Source organism: Onychomys torridus, chromosome 16 (genome assembly GCF_903995425.1).
Source record: "Onychomys torridus chromosome 16, mOncTor1.1, whole genome shotgun sequence".
Lineage (NCBI taxonomy): Eukaryota > Metazoa > Chordata > Mammalia > Rodentia > Cricetidae > Onychomys > Onychomys torridus.
In genome coordinates this window covers 54,612,879-54,627,944 of record NC_050458.1, presented here as the reverse complement: position 1 = coordinate 54,627,944, position 15,066 = coordinate 54,612,879, and the positions used below count along the sequence as shown (strand labels likewise).

Below are 15,066 nucleotides of genomic sequence, written 5' to 3'. Positions count from 1 at the left end.
CTTCTTGGATGGAAAAACACCCTTTCTTGGGAGATTCAACTTGTGTGGCATTGCTATGCAGATGCACCACATCGTTTTTACCACCACATTCCTTCATTTGCCTTTAAAATGCCTCACCATATGGCGTGTAAGCATCTAAGTAGAACTCTATGACATAAGACATGAGCTATGCTGGCTCAGTCTCTAGAAGCTGCACATTCATTGTGTGTTTTGCTTTGTGCATACTCCACTGGGTGCTTTGACCAATTCAACAGTTTCATGTCTATGTTTACCTGTCAATGACAGTTAGCCAAATTATATTGTTTCTGAAACCACGAAATGAATCGCTGAATGATGAGATTCACCAGTCAATAAGTAGTAAAATTAATAGATTGTGTGAGGAAAGAAAAGAACATGATCAGTTAGACGTGTGATTGTTTATTCATTAAACTGTTTAGATGATTCTGGTTTTGTTTTGGTTTTTTGTTTGTTTGGTTGGTTGGTTGGTTGTCTGGTTGGTTGGTTGGTTTTTTGAGACAGGGTTTCTCTATGTAGTTTTGGTGCCTGTCCTGAATCTCCCTCTATAAACCAGGCTGACCTCAAACTCACAGAGATCTGCCTGGCTCTGCCTCTAAGTGCTGAGATTAAAGGCATGTGCCACTGCCACCCAGCTAGTTTTGTATTTTTAATCATTTATTTTTCAAATATATTTGTATTAGTCATGGTTGCCTAGAGAAACAGAGCTGATAGAATGAACATATATATGTATGTGTATGTGTGTGGGACTTTGTAGTTGGCTTTTTTACTCTTTTGGGGGCCCTCCATTGAGCTCCTAAATGAATACATGGAGACTTATTCTTACTTATGAATGCCTGGCCTTAGCTTGGCTTATTTCTAGCAAGCTTTTCTTAACTTAAATTATCCCATCTACCTTTTGCCTCTGGGCTTTTACCTTTCTCTGTTCTGTATTTCTTTACTTCTCACTCTGTGGCTAGTTGTGTAGCTGGGTGGCTGGCCCCTGGCTTTCTCTCTCCTTCCCCCTTTTTTACTCCTCACTCTTCCTCTTCGCTTGAGCCTAGATTTCTCTCTCCTCTTATTTATTCTCTCTGCCTGGAAGCCCAGCCTATCCTTCTTCTGCCTCCCTATTGGCCATTCAACTCTTCATTAGACCAATCAGGTGTTTTAGACAAGCAAAGTAACACAGTTTTACAAAGTTAAATAAATGCAACATAAAAGAATGCAACACATCTTTGCATCACTAAAAACATTCTACAGCATAAACAAATATAACATGTCTTAAACTAATTAAACTAACAACGGGATTTATTAGAGTACTTTCCAGGTTATGATCCAACTATTACAACAATAGCTGCCTGGATTGGGTCATTGTAGTTCCTCGTTAATTTTAATCACAAGACATGGTAGCACCAAGAAATGCCAAAGGGTCTCACACACACCACACATAATCTTTCTTACCTCCATTGTGGAGAAGCAATTTCCCCTTAGTAATCTGGATCATTCACCCCTCCTAACACTGTTATTCCCTTATTAGCCTATTGGTTTAAAGGCACCAAAAGCCCTACGTAGTCAGTGAGAAGTCCAAGCTTCTAGTTCAAGGTTTGTTGTGTCTCCTGGCAGGCGTGCTCCCTGATACAGGCCAGAATAACTTATGGCTGTGGGAACAAGAAGCAAAATGTTTTCTAGTGGGTCACTAGGGGTGATAGTGAGTGGAACTCTTTCCTTCTCCACCCCTTGATTTCTGTACTCATAGATCCTGACTATGGAAAAAAAAGCATACCATATATTGGATTGGATGCTGATTCAAAACATATACCAGCCAGGCGGTGGTGGCGCACGCCTTTAATCCCAGCACTTGGGAGGCAGAGGCAGGTGGCTCTCTGTGAGTTCAAGGCCAGCCTGGGCTACCAAGTGAGTTCCAGGAAAGGCGCAAAGCTACACAAAGAAACCTTGTCTCCAAAAAATAAATAAGTAAATAAATAAATAAATAAATAAATAAATTTTAAAAAATTTAAAAATTAAAAAAAAAAAAAACATATACCAACTTCTGGATAATCCTGCCCCATACCCAGGCTTCTGCTACCTAATTGACCCTATAATTATATCTTCAAAAGGTCACTCCATTGTTATATCAAGTCATCTACTTTGGGATGATGGGGAACATGATAATACCAGTGGATATTGTGATCATGGTACACTCACTGTCACACGTCTTTGACTGTGAAGTGAATTCTTTGGTCAGAAGCAATACTGTGTGGAATACCATGACAGTGGATAAGGTATTCTGTAAATCTACAAATGTAGTTTTGACAGAAGCATTACATGCAGGAAAGGCAAATCTATAACCAGAATGAGTATCTACTTCAATAAGGACAAAGTATTGTCCTTTCCATAGAAGAAGAGGTCCAATGTAGTCAACCTGACACCAAATCACTGAGAGGTCACCCTGGGAAAGGGTGCCATATCAGAGTTTCAGTGTTGGTCTCTGCTGTTAGCCTCTCTGACACTCAGCAGCAGCTGTAGCCATGTCAGCTTGGTGACTGGCAGTCCATGTTGTCAAGTCCATGCATAACCTCCACTCCTGCCACCATGGTCACTTTGTTCATGGGGCCACTAAGTAAAGACAGGGATGGCCAGGGAAATAGGCTAACTGTCCACAGAACTGGTCATCATTTCTACTTGATTATTGAATTCCTCCTCAGTTGAAGTCACCTTTTGATGAGCATTTACATGGGGCACAAGAATCTTCATATTCTTCACTCATTTGAGGAAATCTATCCATATACTTCTTCCCCAGATATCTTTCTCACCAACTTTCCTATCATGGCCTTTCTGAGTCCCTGACCATCCAGCCAATCCTTTGGCTACAGGTAAATGAACTATCACACATCTGACCAGTTCTTCTTCCAGACAAAATGTAAGATCATGTGTACTGCCTGAAGTTCTGCCCACTGTGAAGATTTTCCTTTGATAGTATCTTTCAGGCTTGTCCCAGAAAGGGATTATAATGCTATAGCTGTCCACTTCTGGGTGGTGCCTGTATAATGTGCACAACCATTGGTAAACCACGCCCTAGTCTTGTCTTACCCAGTCAACTGATCATACCCATGAGGCTACAGATGCATGCTTGGAAGCAGACAGCATTGTAATAGGAGTAGAAACCATAGAAAGCATTTGGGCAACTTCTTCTTGTAACTTGATTGTCTCTTTAGGACCTTCCCAGGCCTGATCACATATATACCAATTGCTAATAGATGGCTGTTGTGTGTGTCCTCCTTTATGGTATGGCAGGTCAGATAGTACCCAGATTATGACTCCCAGCTCTTGATGGCCTCATGGCACCTTGCTGACCTATTGTCAAATATTCAGTTTCAACTAAGAACCAACAGCAGGACAAGAGCTGTCTCTTAAAGGGAGAATTGTTATTTGCAGATGAAAGTAGAGTCTTGCTCCAAAATCCCAAAGATATCCTCTGATTCACCTAGAGGAGCCTGCCAAAGGCTCCAGACAGCATTCCTAGCTGCCACTGACACCTCACGTACCACTGAGTCTGCTGAATCATGTGGTCTAAGTGGTAAAGCAGCCTACACAGCAGCCTGGAACTTTCAAAGAGCCTTCTTCTGTTCCAGGACCCACTCAAAGCTAGCAGCTTTCCCAGTCACTTCATACATGAGGCAGAGTAACATACTCAAGTGAGGAATGCACAGTCATCTGGTGCAGCAGCTGTAACTGGAGTCACTACTTGATTCATGATTTGATTGTCAACTGTCATTCTCCATAATTCATCTGTCTTCTGCACTGGCCAGATAGAAGAGTTAAAGGGAGATGTGATGGGAAGTACCACCCTTGCATGTTGATGGTTGGTTGCACTAATTTCTGTAATTCCTCCTGGGATGTGGTGGTGTCTTTGGTTCACTATTTTCCCTGGCAACACTGAAGACTTCCATTTGGCCTTTTCATCCATAATAGCCCTAACTCCACAGGTTACGGAATCGATGTGGGAATTTTGCCAACTTCTAAGTGTATCTTTCCCAATTACACATTCTGGAACTGGAGAAATAACTGCAGGATGATTTCAGGGACTCACTAGACCTACTGTGAGTCGAACATCAGCCATAACTCCATTAATCACCTGACCTCCATTAGGCCCCTACTTTAACTAGAGGGCTTCAGTGTATCTTTGAGTCTCCTGGAATCAGTCTCAACTGTGAACCAGCATCCAACAGACTCCAGAATGTCTGAATGGATGGAAAGACTTTTATTTCAACAAATGGCTGTCTCTCAGTGGAAAGGCCAAGAATCCAGTAGTTGTTCAGTCCATGAGGATAGGTGTCCCAGATGGTCTTCAGAACCCTGAAGAAGATTCTAATATTTATAAAGAAATTAATTTGCCAGAGAGAGCAAGGGTAAGCAGGCAAAGAGCAAGAGCTTCCATCTTCCATGCCCTTTATATAGGCTGCCACCAGAGGTGTGGCCCAGATTTAAGGCAGGTTTTCCTACCTAAAAGATACAAATTTAGGGTGGGTCTTCCCACTTCAAGTGATTCAATTAAGAAAAATCCCTCACAGGTGTATCCAGCTGCTTGAATTTTAGTTAACTCCAGATGAGTCAAGTTAATAACCAAGAATAGCTATCAAACTACTGATTCTTTGACAATTTCATACATATATACACTGTATTTTGAGCATATCTTCCCCCAGCTACCCTCTTCTACTCCTCCTGAACACTTCTCCTTCCCCATCCATCCCCCCTTCCCTTCCCAACTATCACAGTCTGCTCTATCTCCCATCTCTTTTCATTTTTTTCCTTTTATACAAGATACTTTTTTCTCACATAATATATTCTAATTATAAAAATCTTAAAGTTTTTTTTTTTTTTTTACCATGTCTTCCAAGATGGTCTCAGAGGCTTTGGAGCAAGGAATAAGATGCAGATGTTCCATTTAGGACTGGCACTTCTCACTGAATTATTCTCTGTATTTTGACCAGTTGTGGGTCGTTGTAGTAACCTCTGTCCACTACAATAAGAAGTTTCTCTGATGAGAGGCAAGAGCTGCACTAATCTCTGGCATAAGGCAAAAACATAAACATGACTAAGACAGTAAGTCCATGCCAAGAGTGTTCAGTGAGAATGCATGGAGTTGGCAGCAGGAGTCTGGAGTCCCTACCTGAAGGGAAGCAAGAAGGCAGCACAAGACACATGGTCCACAGGCAGGTCATGATGTCAGGGAGAATTCTTAGTGTGGGTCCTGGTCTCTTACTTGGAGAGAGGCTGCACTTGGGTCCTGGGTGTGAGTGAAGTTGGTAGCACAATTCTAGGGTCCGTGCCTAAAGATGGAGTCAAGAGCATGTGCCTCTAGAAGGCACTCTTTTGTTTATGTAACAAAATATTATAGCAGGTTCTCCCCTTGGGAGTATATAGCTTCCCCAGCCAGGGATTACAGTACCAAAGAGGAATCCTTTCTTGTGGAGCAGGCTTTAAATTTAATTTTAAAAATTATGTTGATTATCCCCATGACTTAATGCCACTATGTCACCTAAGGGCTGCCAGGGTTCACAGCTGCCTAAGACCGTTCATGATTTTTCTCCCTGAACAGCCTTCACAGGACCTTCCTGCCATACCATCCTGAATGCTCCTGATCATGTCAATTAATTTTTAATACTCATTTCATTTTAATGACTCCCTTACCTCATTACCCTACATCCTCATCTTCCCAGCCCTCTCCCTGTTCCAATCTTTCTGTATCTAATTTACTGTTTCCTCTTCATTTTGTCTATGTGCTATTTCAGCTATGTGCTACCATTGACTTCCTTTAAGGCAAGACATCTCTAAAACTGTCATCTCTACTCTAGTGTCCTGGCCTTGAGAGGAACTTCAAGTTAAACACCCACAACTAAAGAGTCAAGTCTAGGATCTGAATAGAAGAGAGAACATGAGCATTTTTGTTTCTGAAGGCAGTTCACCTCATTCTGTATAATTTTTTGTTTCATTTTCTTCTTTAAAGGTGAATAAAATCCCACCGTATATATTTGTCACATTTCCATTCTCTATTAATCTGGACACCTGAGCAGATTCCACTTCCTGTCTATTGTGAATAAAGTGGCAATAAATATAGATAGGTTAATGTAAGTATCTCTGTATTAAGATATAGAGTCATTTGGGTATATGCCAAGGACTGGTACAGCTGGGCCATGTGGTAGATTCACTTACAGTCTTTGATTTCCAAAGTGACTGTAGCAGTTTGCATTCCCACTAACAGTGTATAAAGTTCTCTTTTGCCCATATCCATGCCAACATTTGTTATCATTAGTACCCTTGAATCAGATATAATCTTAGACTAGTTTTAGTCTGCATTTCTCCTGATATCTAAGAATGTTGACTACTTTTTAAATATTTCCTAACCATTTGTTATTCTTTTATTGAGAACTTCCTGCTCAGTCCAAAAATCCCATTTTTTTTCAATCTGGTTGTTTACTTTGCATTTAGTTTTATGAATTTCTTGTATATTCTAGTTATTAATCCTGTATCAGATATATAACTAGCTGGGAAAGATTTTTTTCCCATTCAGTTCGCTCCCTTAACAGTTCCCTTTGCTATAGAGAAGCTTTTTAGTTTGATGAGGTTCCCTGTGTCAAGCATTGGTCTTATTCCCCATGTTACTGGAATCCTGTTTATAAAATCATTACCTATATTTATATTGCAATCAAGGCTAGAGTGAAATTACTAGATAGACCCCATCATGGGTGGAAAGGAAAAGTTTATTCAAACTGCCAGGAATATCTCTTGGGAATCAGAGAGAAAGAAAATGACAGGGAGATTCTTGACAGTTATAAGGGGTTATGTTGCGGAAGGAGGTAGGCAAGTTAGCTGGAACAGCCTGAGAACTATCATGGGGCTTTGATCTGTTGAAGGCTTTGAGTTGAAAGGAAACTAGATGCCCATCCCAGAGGTAGTTGGCTGTAGGGGACAGATAAGGGAAGTACCAACTTTTCTAGACCAATAGAAACCCACTTGGCAAGGTTTCTGAGCAATGCTGGTTTTAGGCAGCCATCCTTCTGTGTACCTGGTGAGAGTCCAGCCTGAACTGAGCCCAGACTGTCATTTAGAACATTGCCATTTCTGGACCTAGCATATGCATTGTAATCCCTACTTTTACCTTTAACAATTCTGAGGTATCTGGACATTATAAGATCTTTAATTCATGTACAGAATTAAGTCTTGTACAGGGCAAGATAATATGATTGTAGTTTCAGTCTTCTACCTGTTAACATCCAGGTTTTTAGCACCATTCATTGATGATGCTGTCTGTTCTTTAATGTATATTTTGGATTCTTTGTTTAAAAAAAAAAAGGTAGTCATAATTATTTGTACATATATCTGATTCCTCTATTCTATTTTATTGATCTATATGTTTATTTTTTTATGTGTTCCAGTGTCATTCTGTTTTTATTCCTGTGGCTCTGTGCCTGTAACTTAAAATCAGGTACAGTGCTACCTAATACTATTTGCAAATGACTGCTGCTTTAGCTATCTTTGGTCTTTTTTTTTTTTTTTGCATCCATACATGTCTTAAGGTGTGTGTGTGTGTGTGTGTGTGTGTGTGTGTGTGTGTGTGTGTGTGAAGTATGTCCCTGGGATCTTGATTGTGATTTCTTTAAATATATATTACTTTTAGTAGAATGGCCATTGTCATTGTCACTGTTTTGAATCTTCCCATCCATGAGTAAGGAAAGATTTTCCACCTCTTAGTGTCTTCCCCAATTTCTTTCTTTGGTGTCTAAAAGCTTTGTCTTGGAAGTTGTTTATAAAAGTTTGTTATAGAAAGCTTTTTCATCAGACTTTTTTTGTACCACCAGCCCACAAATAATGACACAGAGACTTATTATTCATTATGAAAGCTTAAGCTTGTTTCCAACCAGCTCTTATAACTTAATTAACCCATAGTCTTTCATTTATGTTCTGCTGCATGGCTCTTTACCTTTCTTCCCTACAGCATGTCTGACTTGCTGTGAGTCTGCTGGCAAAATCTGCACACCTAGATTCCCCTTCCCAGCACCTCTCTCTGCCCAGAAGTCCTGCTTATCCTCTCCTGCCTAGCTATTGGCCATTCAGCCTTTTATAAAACCAATCAGCAGGCACTTTAGGCAAAGACAGTGTACAAAAAGATCGTCCTACAACAAGAAGTCTTTCATTTCCTTTGTTAGATTTATTACCAGTTATTTAATTGTTTTAATGGCTATTTTGAATGGGATTGATTCACTGATTTCTTTTTCAGTACACTGTCATTAATATGAAGGAAGGCTACTGATTTTTGTGTGTTAATTTTGTATTCTTCCTTTTTTGAAGCTGTTTTTTAGTTCTCAGAGACTTTTGATAGAATCCTTAGGGTCTCTTATGTATAAGATCATGTTGTCTACAAACAGAAGGACTTTTAATTCTCTTCGTATTTATATCCCTTTTATTTCCTCCTTCCATTTTATTGTTCCAGATAAGACTTCAAGCCCTATTTTGAGTAGGAATGAAGAGGATATGCATCCTTGTCTTATTTCTGATCTTAATGGGAATGCTTTGAAGTTTTCTCCACATAGCATGATGTTAGCTACAGGTTTTTGATACACAACATTTATTATGTGGAAGATAATGTACCATTCACTGCCAAGGTGTAAAAATGAATATGAAAACATCCCCTATCATATGCTGATCTATGTTGAATTCCTTACGCTTTATTTAAATTATCTCACTCAATGTTTACAATCTTTGTGGGTGTTGATCAATCAGCAACAAAATATTTCTCTAGTAGAAAATGTGTATGTGCATGTGTGGTTATAGACATGCTTTATGTATCTATATAAAATATAGCGACTATGTATAAGAAAAAACATGTATCTGTCTTTCTGACAGTGGCTTAATTTGCTTGATATGATTATCTTCAGTTGTCTCTACTTTCCTACATATCACATAACTTTGTTCTTCTTTATAGCTAAAAAAAAAAAAAGCCATTGTGCATATTTCCTCCATTTCCTTTGTACATTCTTCTGTTGTTAGACACTTGGTTAGTTCTGTACTCTAGCTATTGTGAACACTGCTGAAGTACACATTGATGTGTAGTGTCTCTGTGATATGTTGCCTTGGAGTTTTGGCTAAATACCCAGGACTAGTACATCTGGGTCACCGGTAGATCTATATTTAATTTTATGAGAAACCACCATACTGATTGCCACAGTGACTGGACTAGTTTACATCCCCACCAGCATTAAATAAGGCTTCTAATTTCTCTATGTCCTTGACAACATTGGCTGTTATTTGGTTTCCTTCTGACTGGGGAGAGAGAGAATCAAGGTTGTGTGTGTGTGTGTGTGTGTGTGTGTGTGTGTGTGTGTGTGTGTGCTTGCACGCACATGAGTGTGTGCACGTTCATTCACATGTTTTAATGCAGGTGCCCCTGTGCGATGGTACATGTGTGGAGATCAGAGGACAATCTTGGGTGTTGGTCCTTGCCTTTCACCTTGAGACAGGGTCTCTTGTTTGTGCTTGTGTATAGAACAGCTAGCCTGTACCTTCCCAGGTGTCATATTCCGACTCCACCTCTTGGCATTGTCAGAACACTGAGATGGCAAATGTGTACCAATATGCCCAGCTTTCCATGGTTCTATGGATCTGAACTCAGAATCTGATCCTTTTCTGGAAAGTGCTTTCTCCATTGAGCTGTCTCCGAAGCCCTTAATTTGCATTTCTCTGATGTCTTGTGAAGTTGAGCATATTTCATATGTATGCTGACCATTTATCTTTTGAGAGCTTCCTGCTTGTTTCACTCACATAACTACTGACTGGGTTCTTTGATTTATTATTTAGTTTTTGCATTCATTGTATATTCTAGGTAATAATCCTTCATCTGATACATAAGTAACATAGATTTCTCCCACTCTCACATGCTGTCTCTTCACTTGAGTATTTCCTCTGCTGTGCTGAAGGTTTTTAATTTGATAAGGTCTCATTTGTCCACTTCCAGCCTTATTTCCCAAGTGACTGGATTTCTATTCAGAAAATTCTCCAGTGCCAATATCTTGAAATGTTTTCCCCACTGTTTTCTCTAACAGTTTCAGAGTTTACAGTCTCTGATCTGTTTGGATTTGATCATATACAGGATAAGAAATAGGGATTTCATTTCATTCTTCTAGATGTACATATCCAGTTACTTCTCAGAACCATTAGTTAAGAGGCTTCTTTGCTACTGTGTATTGTTGCCATAATGTGGCTGTTGCTGTGGGGTCTTATCCACGTCCTTTATTCTACTCACCAATCTCACTGTGCTTGTTTGCTCGAGATAGTTTATAGCGTCACTTAAATTTAGTATTGTTTTGCTCCTGAATTATTCTTTTTGCTCCAAATTGTTTTCACTCTATGGAATCTTTTGTGTTTCTACAAACCTGTCACCACCATTATACTAAATAGAGAAAAGTCTCCAAGAATTGCCACTAAAATCAGAAACAAGACAAGGCTGTCCACTTTCTCTGCTATTCAATATTGTGCTTGAAAGTCTTGGGTCTTAGTGAGCAGTAAGATAAGAGAAAGAGATAAGTAGAAAAGAAGAATGTCAAGTATTCTGTTTGCAGATGCTGGGATTCTATGCATAAGAGACCCTGAAGACTCTTAGAAAGCTAAACACTTTCAGCAAAGTGGCAAGATACAAACCAACAGACAAAAGTCAATAGCCTTCTTATATACCAGTGAGCAACATGCTGAGAAAAAGATCAAGGGAACACTCCCATTTAAAAGGGGGGAAGAATATGCACAACCAGGGAAGGAAAGATCTTTGCAATTAACCTTTAACACATCAAAGAAAGAAAAAGACACAAGAAGGTGGGAAGCCAGTTTATGGACTAGAAGAATCAATTCCACGAAGGCTGCTATACTACCAAATGCTGAATGCGATGCCAATCAAATTTCTGACTACATTCTTCAGAGAAATAAGGTTTTTAAAAATATTTTATACTTCTTATTTATTTTGGGGGGTGGGGCATGGGTATATGTATGCCAGCATGCACTGTGGCAGTCAGATGTCAGTCCACAACTTGAAGGAGACTGGAGTCAGTTCTTGCTCTCTAGCATGTGGCGTGTGTTTAAAAGACTGAACTCAAGTCATTGTGCTTAGAGGCATTTTTCCAGCCCCAAGAAACAAGGAACTTTTAAGAACCTACTTCTGTGGTCCTCAGTACTGAGTTAGGAATTTATTTTCTACAAATTAAATCAACTTCAGAATTTTTCTTTAGGAATAATTTCCTCGAACCCTTTCATCCACCCTTAGAACAAAATCCTTAATTCTCATTGTGCACATCAGTTTTCACTTGTTCACCATCTATGCAGTGACAGCATACAACTCTACGTGAGAATGCTAGGAACCTTTCTAATGTACTAGTGAAATTTAATACAAGTCAGTTTGTATCCAGGGTAATTAAGTCATTTATTAATTCCTTCAAAGAGTATGGTACTAAATGGTTAAGGTTATAGTGCTATGGTAGAGTGGTTGCCTAGCATGCTTGAATCCTGGGTTCAATCTCCAGGACTACAATGTTTTTTTAAGTACTAGCAGTCAGCAATGCACCATGCCTTTCTAGGATATTGAAAACAAGATAGGATCCCTGCTATCTTGGACATTACATATGAGCAACAGAGAAAGAAACCCAAGGGGGATTTTAGAAGATGATTCCAGATGATGCTGTGGTTGTTATGGAAATCTGTGAAGAAGCTGGGAGGAGCATGGGCAGAAGACAAGGCAGCTGCTGCCTTAGGATATCTCCCTGAAGAGTGTCTGAGCAGCCACCTCCCGGAGAAGTTGAGATCTGAGGATATAGTTCATTGGTTTAAATGCTTGCATTGGTTTTAGTGTGAGGACCTAAGTTCAGATCCCTAGAATGTATATAAACAGCAGGTGGATGTAGTGGTTCACCAGCAATTCCCAGCCTTGGAAGGCAGGGACCGGATTTCCCGGGAAAGCTGGCTTGCAAAACTAGCTACATCATGCTGGTGAGTTCTGGGTCTGATTGAGAGACCCTGCCTTAAAGACTCAGGTAAAATAGCAATAAAGAATGATTCCTAACATCAATCTCTGGCCTCTATGTGCATGAACACACAAGTGCACATGCGATAAGTATACAGAGAGGGGGGAGTGGGGACACAGACAGAGACCAAGAGACATGCAGAGAAACAGACATGAACAAACATATACACATGCACACACACACACACACACACACACACACACACACACACACAAAGACAAAAAGACACAGACACAGAATAAAAGAAAAAGAAGTCAAGCAACTGAACATGAGAGATGGTTAAGTTCCAACAAGCAGTGCCTTCAAAAGCAGAGGCAAGCGTCACATGATTTGTGGGAATGAGGCTACAGTGCTTATAACAGGACTGGTTGGTACACTGGAGATGAAGTAGAGAGGTAGGATCCAAGCAGTGTGGGTCTGCGTATAGGGCTTTTCAGTGAAGACACATGGAAGGGAAGCTCTTCACGGTCACACTAAGACCTATGAATCAAGAACTTTACAGGCACATTGGAGCTTGTTCTCTCTCTCTCTCTCTCTCTCTCTCTCTCTCTCTCTCTCTCTCTCTCTCTCTCTCTCTGTGTGTGTGTGTGTGTGTGTGTGTGTGTGTGTGTGTGTAAAATTTGCTTTTCATTTCATAAATGATCACTTTGATATGTGAAGCTTAATTAATGGAGAGATGAGTTTTAGAAGCCATTCAATCCTGGTGGGAGATAGTTGCTTGAACAGTCACAGTCGATCCCAAAAGAGTCAGTAACAGATGACATATTTTGTCAGTAGTGTAGAGAAGTCCTGCTCTGGCGAGGCTGGATGCAGAGGTAGGAGAAAATGGAGACTCATTTCCTAGCAGGTGCCTACTGTGTCTGGCTTCAGCTTCTGACAGTCATGCTGTCATTTGTTCGTTGTGACAAACTTGAGACTAAGGTGGGCAGTGGGTGGAATCAGAGGTCTGGTTCTCTCTGCTAAGTTCCAGATGGTAAGTGAGCAACTGGGATATAGTCTTTTCACTAATTCCATTCATCAAAACCTTGTTACAATGTATCTGAATCCTCAATGAAATTATTTCGAACTTTATAAGATTCTAATAATGTGAAATTTTTTTCACTTATCTTCCATTTCATTTTGCTCTCACGGTTTGTTGTTTGAAATTGCTAACATTACCATTTGCCAATCTAGGAAAGCATAGACCTGGGGGAAATCATGTTTTCCCTTTGCTATTTGCCAACCGCCGGGCGTATGACTTTGACGGTGATCAAATGCAGAAATCTGAAGGCCATGGACATTACTGGGTCATCAGGTAAGTACATAGCACAGTCAATGGCACATCCCTACTAATTTTACATATCTAAAACCATATGGCTTTTAATTATTTCTCTGCTACAGGGTAAAATAAAAGCAGAAAGAAAGATTGCAAATCAAAATGTTACAAATCACCTTTTTAAGATAACATGAAAATTATGAAATCTTTTGAAAACTATCAATAGATTGACTTTGAACTTTGGTTTTGCCTTTCTTTCTTTCTTTTGTTTCTTCTTTCTTCCTTTCTTTCCTGATCTAGTCTATCTAAATGCCTAATTTACTTTGTTCTCCCAGCTAGTTTGCTTGTAAGGGAAGGTCCTTACACTTTCAGCTGTGAAGGAAGTCCACACAAAGATATGTGTAAATTGAACCAATTTCCTTTACTTGTCTGCAGAGAAACAGACAAAATGTAAGCTCATCATTTGTGTTTGTATTCTTGACTCCTTTCCAGTAAAAATTTGGAACATCTAAAGAAACTACAAGAAACTAACAAAAACAGTATGTCAAGAAACTCTTGAGGGAAATTTCTCCTGTGGGAAATTTGACAAAGGAATGAAACACCTGGTGCTTCCTTCTCCCTTCCTTTTACGGTTTTGAACATAAACTTATGTTGCAGTATTTGCCTGAAGAATGTTGAGGCAATGCAAACCAGCAAGTGGCAAGGGAAGGGACCAATTATCGGGGAGGTTTTTTATGCATATTCCACTGACATCTTAACTTGGAGACTACATCATGAGCTACCTATTCCTTTTTAAAGGTTTGCAAATTATAGAATGAAGAAAGAGGCAAAAGAACAATTAAATTTTTTTTGGTAAAAAACTTTGGGTCAGTATATATTGTTGAACCTCAAGAAAGCACCCAACAAGCTATTGTTTATTCTGTTCTTTCATGGTACATTTTAAGCCAAGCAGAGCAGTGTTAGAGTTGTTGTAAAATTTTAAGGTTATGTGAAGCTTTTCCTCATAAAAGTCTGTGTTTGAGAGTATTATCTCCTTTTACCTCACAACAGGCATGGGCATCAACCAAGCAGCCATTGTTCTTGTAAGAAACAAAGAATATCATCAGAGATGTAATGGGGGAAACAGAAGACAACAAGATTTTATTTCCTTATTAAGATGTTGTGGCTCACTCAAAGAATGTCTTCCTTAGTATAGTCTTCTAAGTGTTAAAAAAAAAAAAAAAAGTATTTCTGAGCAGGTTAGATATTAACATTGCCCTCTTACATGTATGTGCATAATTCCCATAAGAAAATACCTTCTGCTCCTTGAAAAATACAGATACATTTTTCTAGAGTTTAAAATGTTCATACTTGCCCAACAAATTAAAATCTGATTCTAAGGAAGTAAAAGTTATGACTATAGGAAGAGACAAAATAAGATCAAGAATCTGCTGTCCCAAAGTAAGTGATTTAATGATAAAAACTATTAGTGCTAAAGGGTTCACACACACTTTCTTATTTAGTAAAAATGAAATACAGTGTTTTATGCATAGCCTGGATGCTTTAATTTTAGTAAAATTACCTCCCTTCTCATAGACCCTTATGTCAAAGTGTCTTTGATGTGTGAGGGCCGAAGACTTAAAAAACGAAAAACAACTACAAAGAAAAACACTCTCAACCCTGTGTACAATGAAGCCATCATTTTTGACATCCCTCCAGAGAATGTGGACCAGGTCAGCCTGTGCATTGCGGTCATGGATTATGACAGGTGGGTAG

General features: G+C 39.4%; 1 protein-coding gene across 1 annotated transcript in view; it reads left to right on the top strand.

Annotated features, from left to right (window-relative positions):
- Syt10 (synaptotagmin 10) overlaps window positions 1-15,066 on the top strand; it is a 67,190-nt gene that overhangs the window by 39,571 nt on the left and 12,553 nt on the right. The window contains exons 4-5 of the mRNA XM_036209016.1: window positions 13,230-13,350; window positions 14,887-15,058. Coding sequence (XP_036064909.1) covers window positions 13,230-13,350; window positions 14,887-15,058 — 293 coding nt within the window. The remainder of the gene's footprint in view (window positions 1-13,229; window positions 13,351-14,886; window positions 15,059-15,066) is intronic.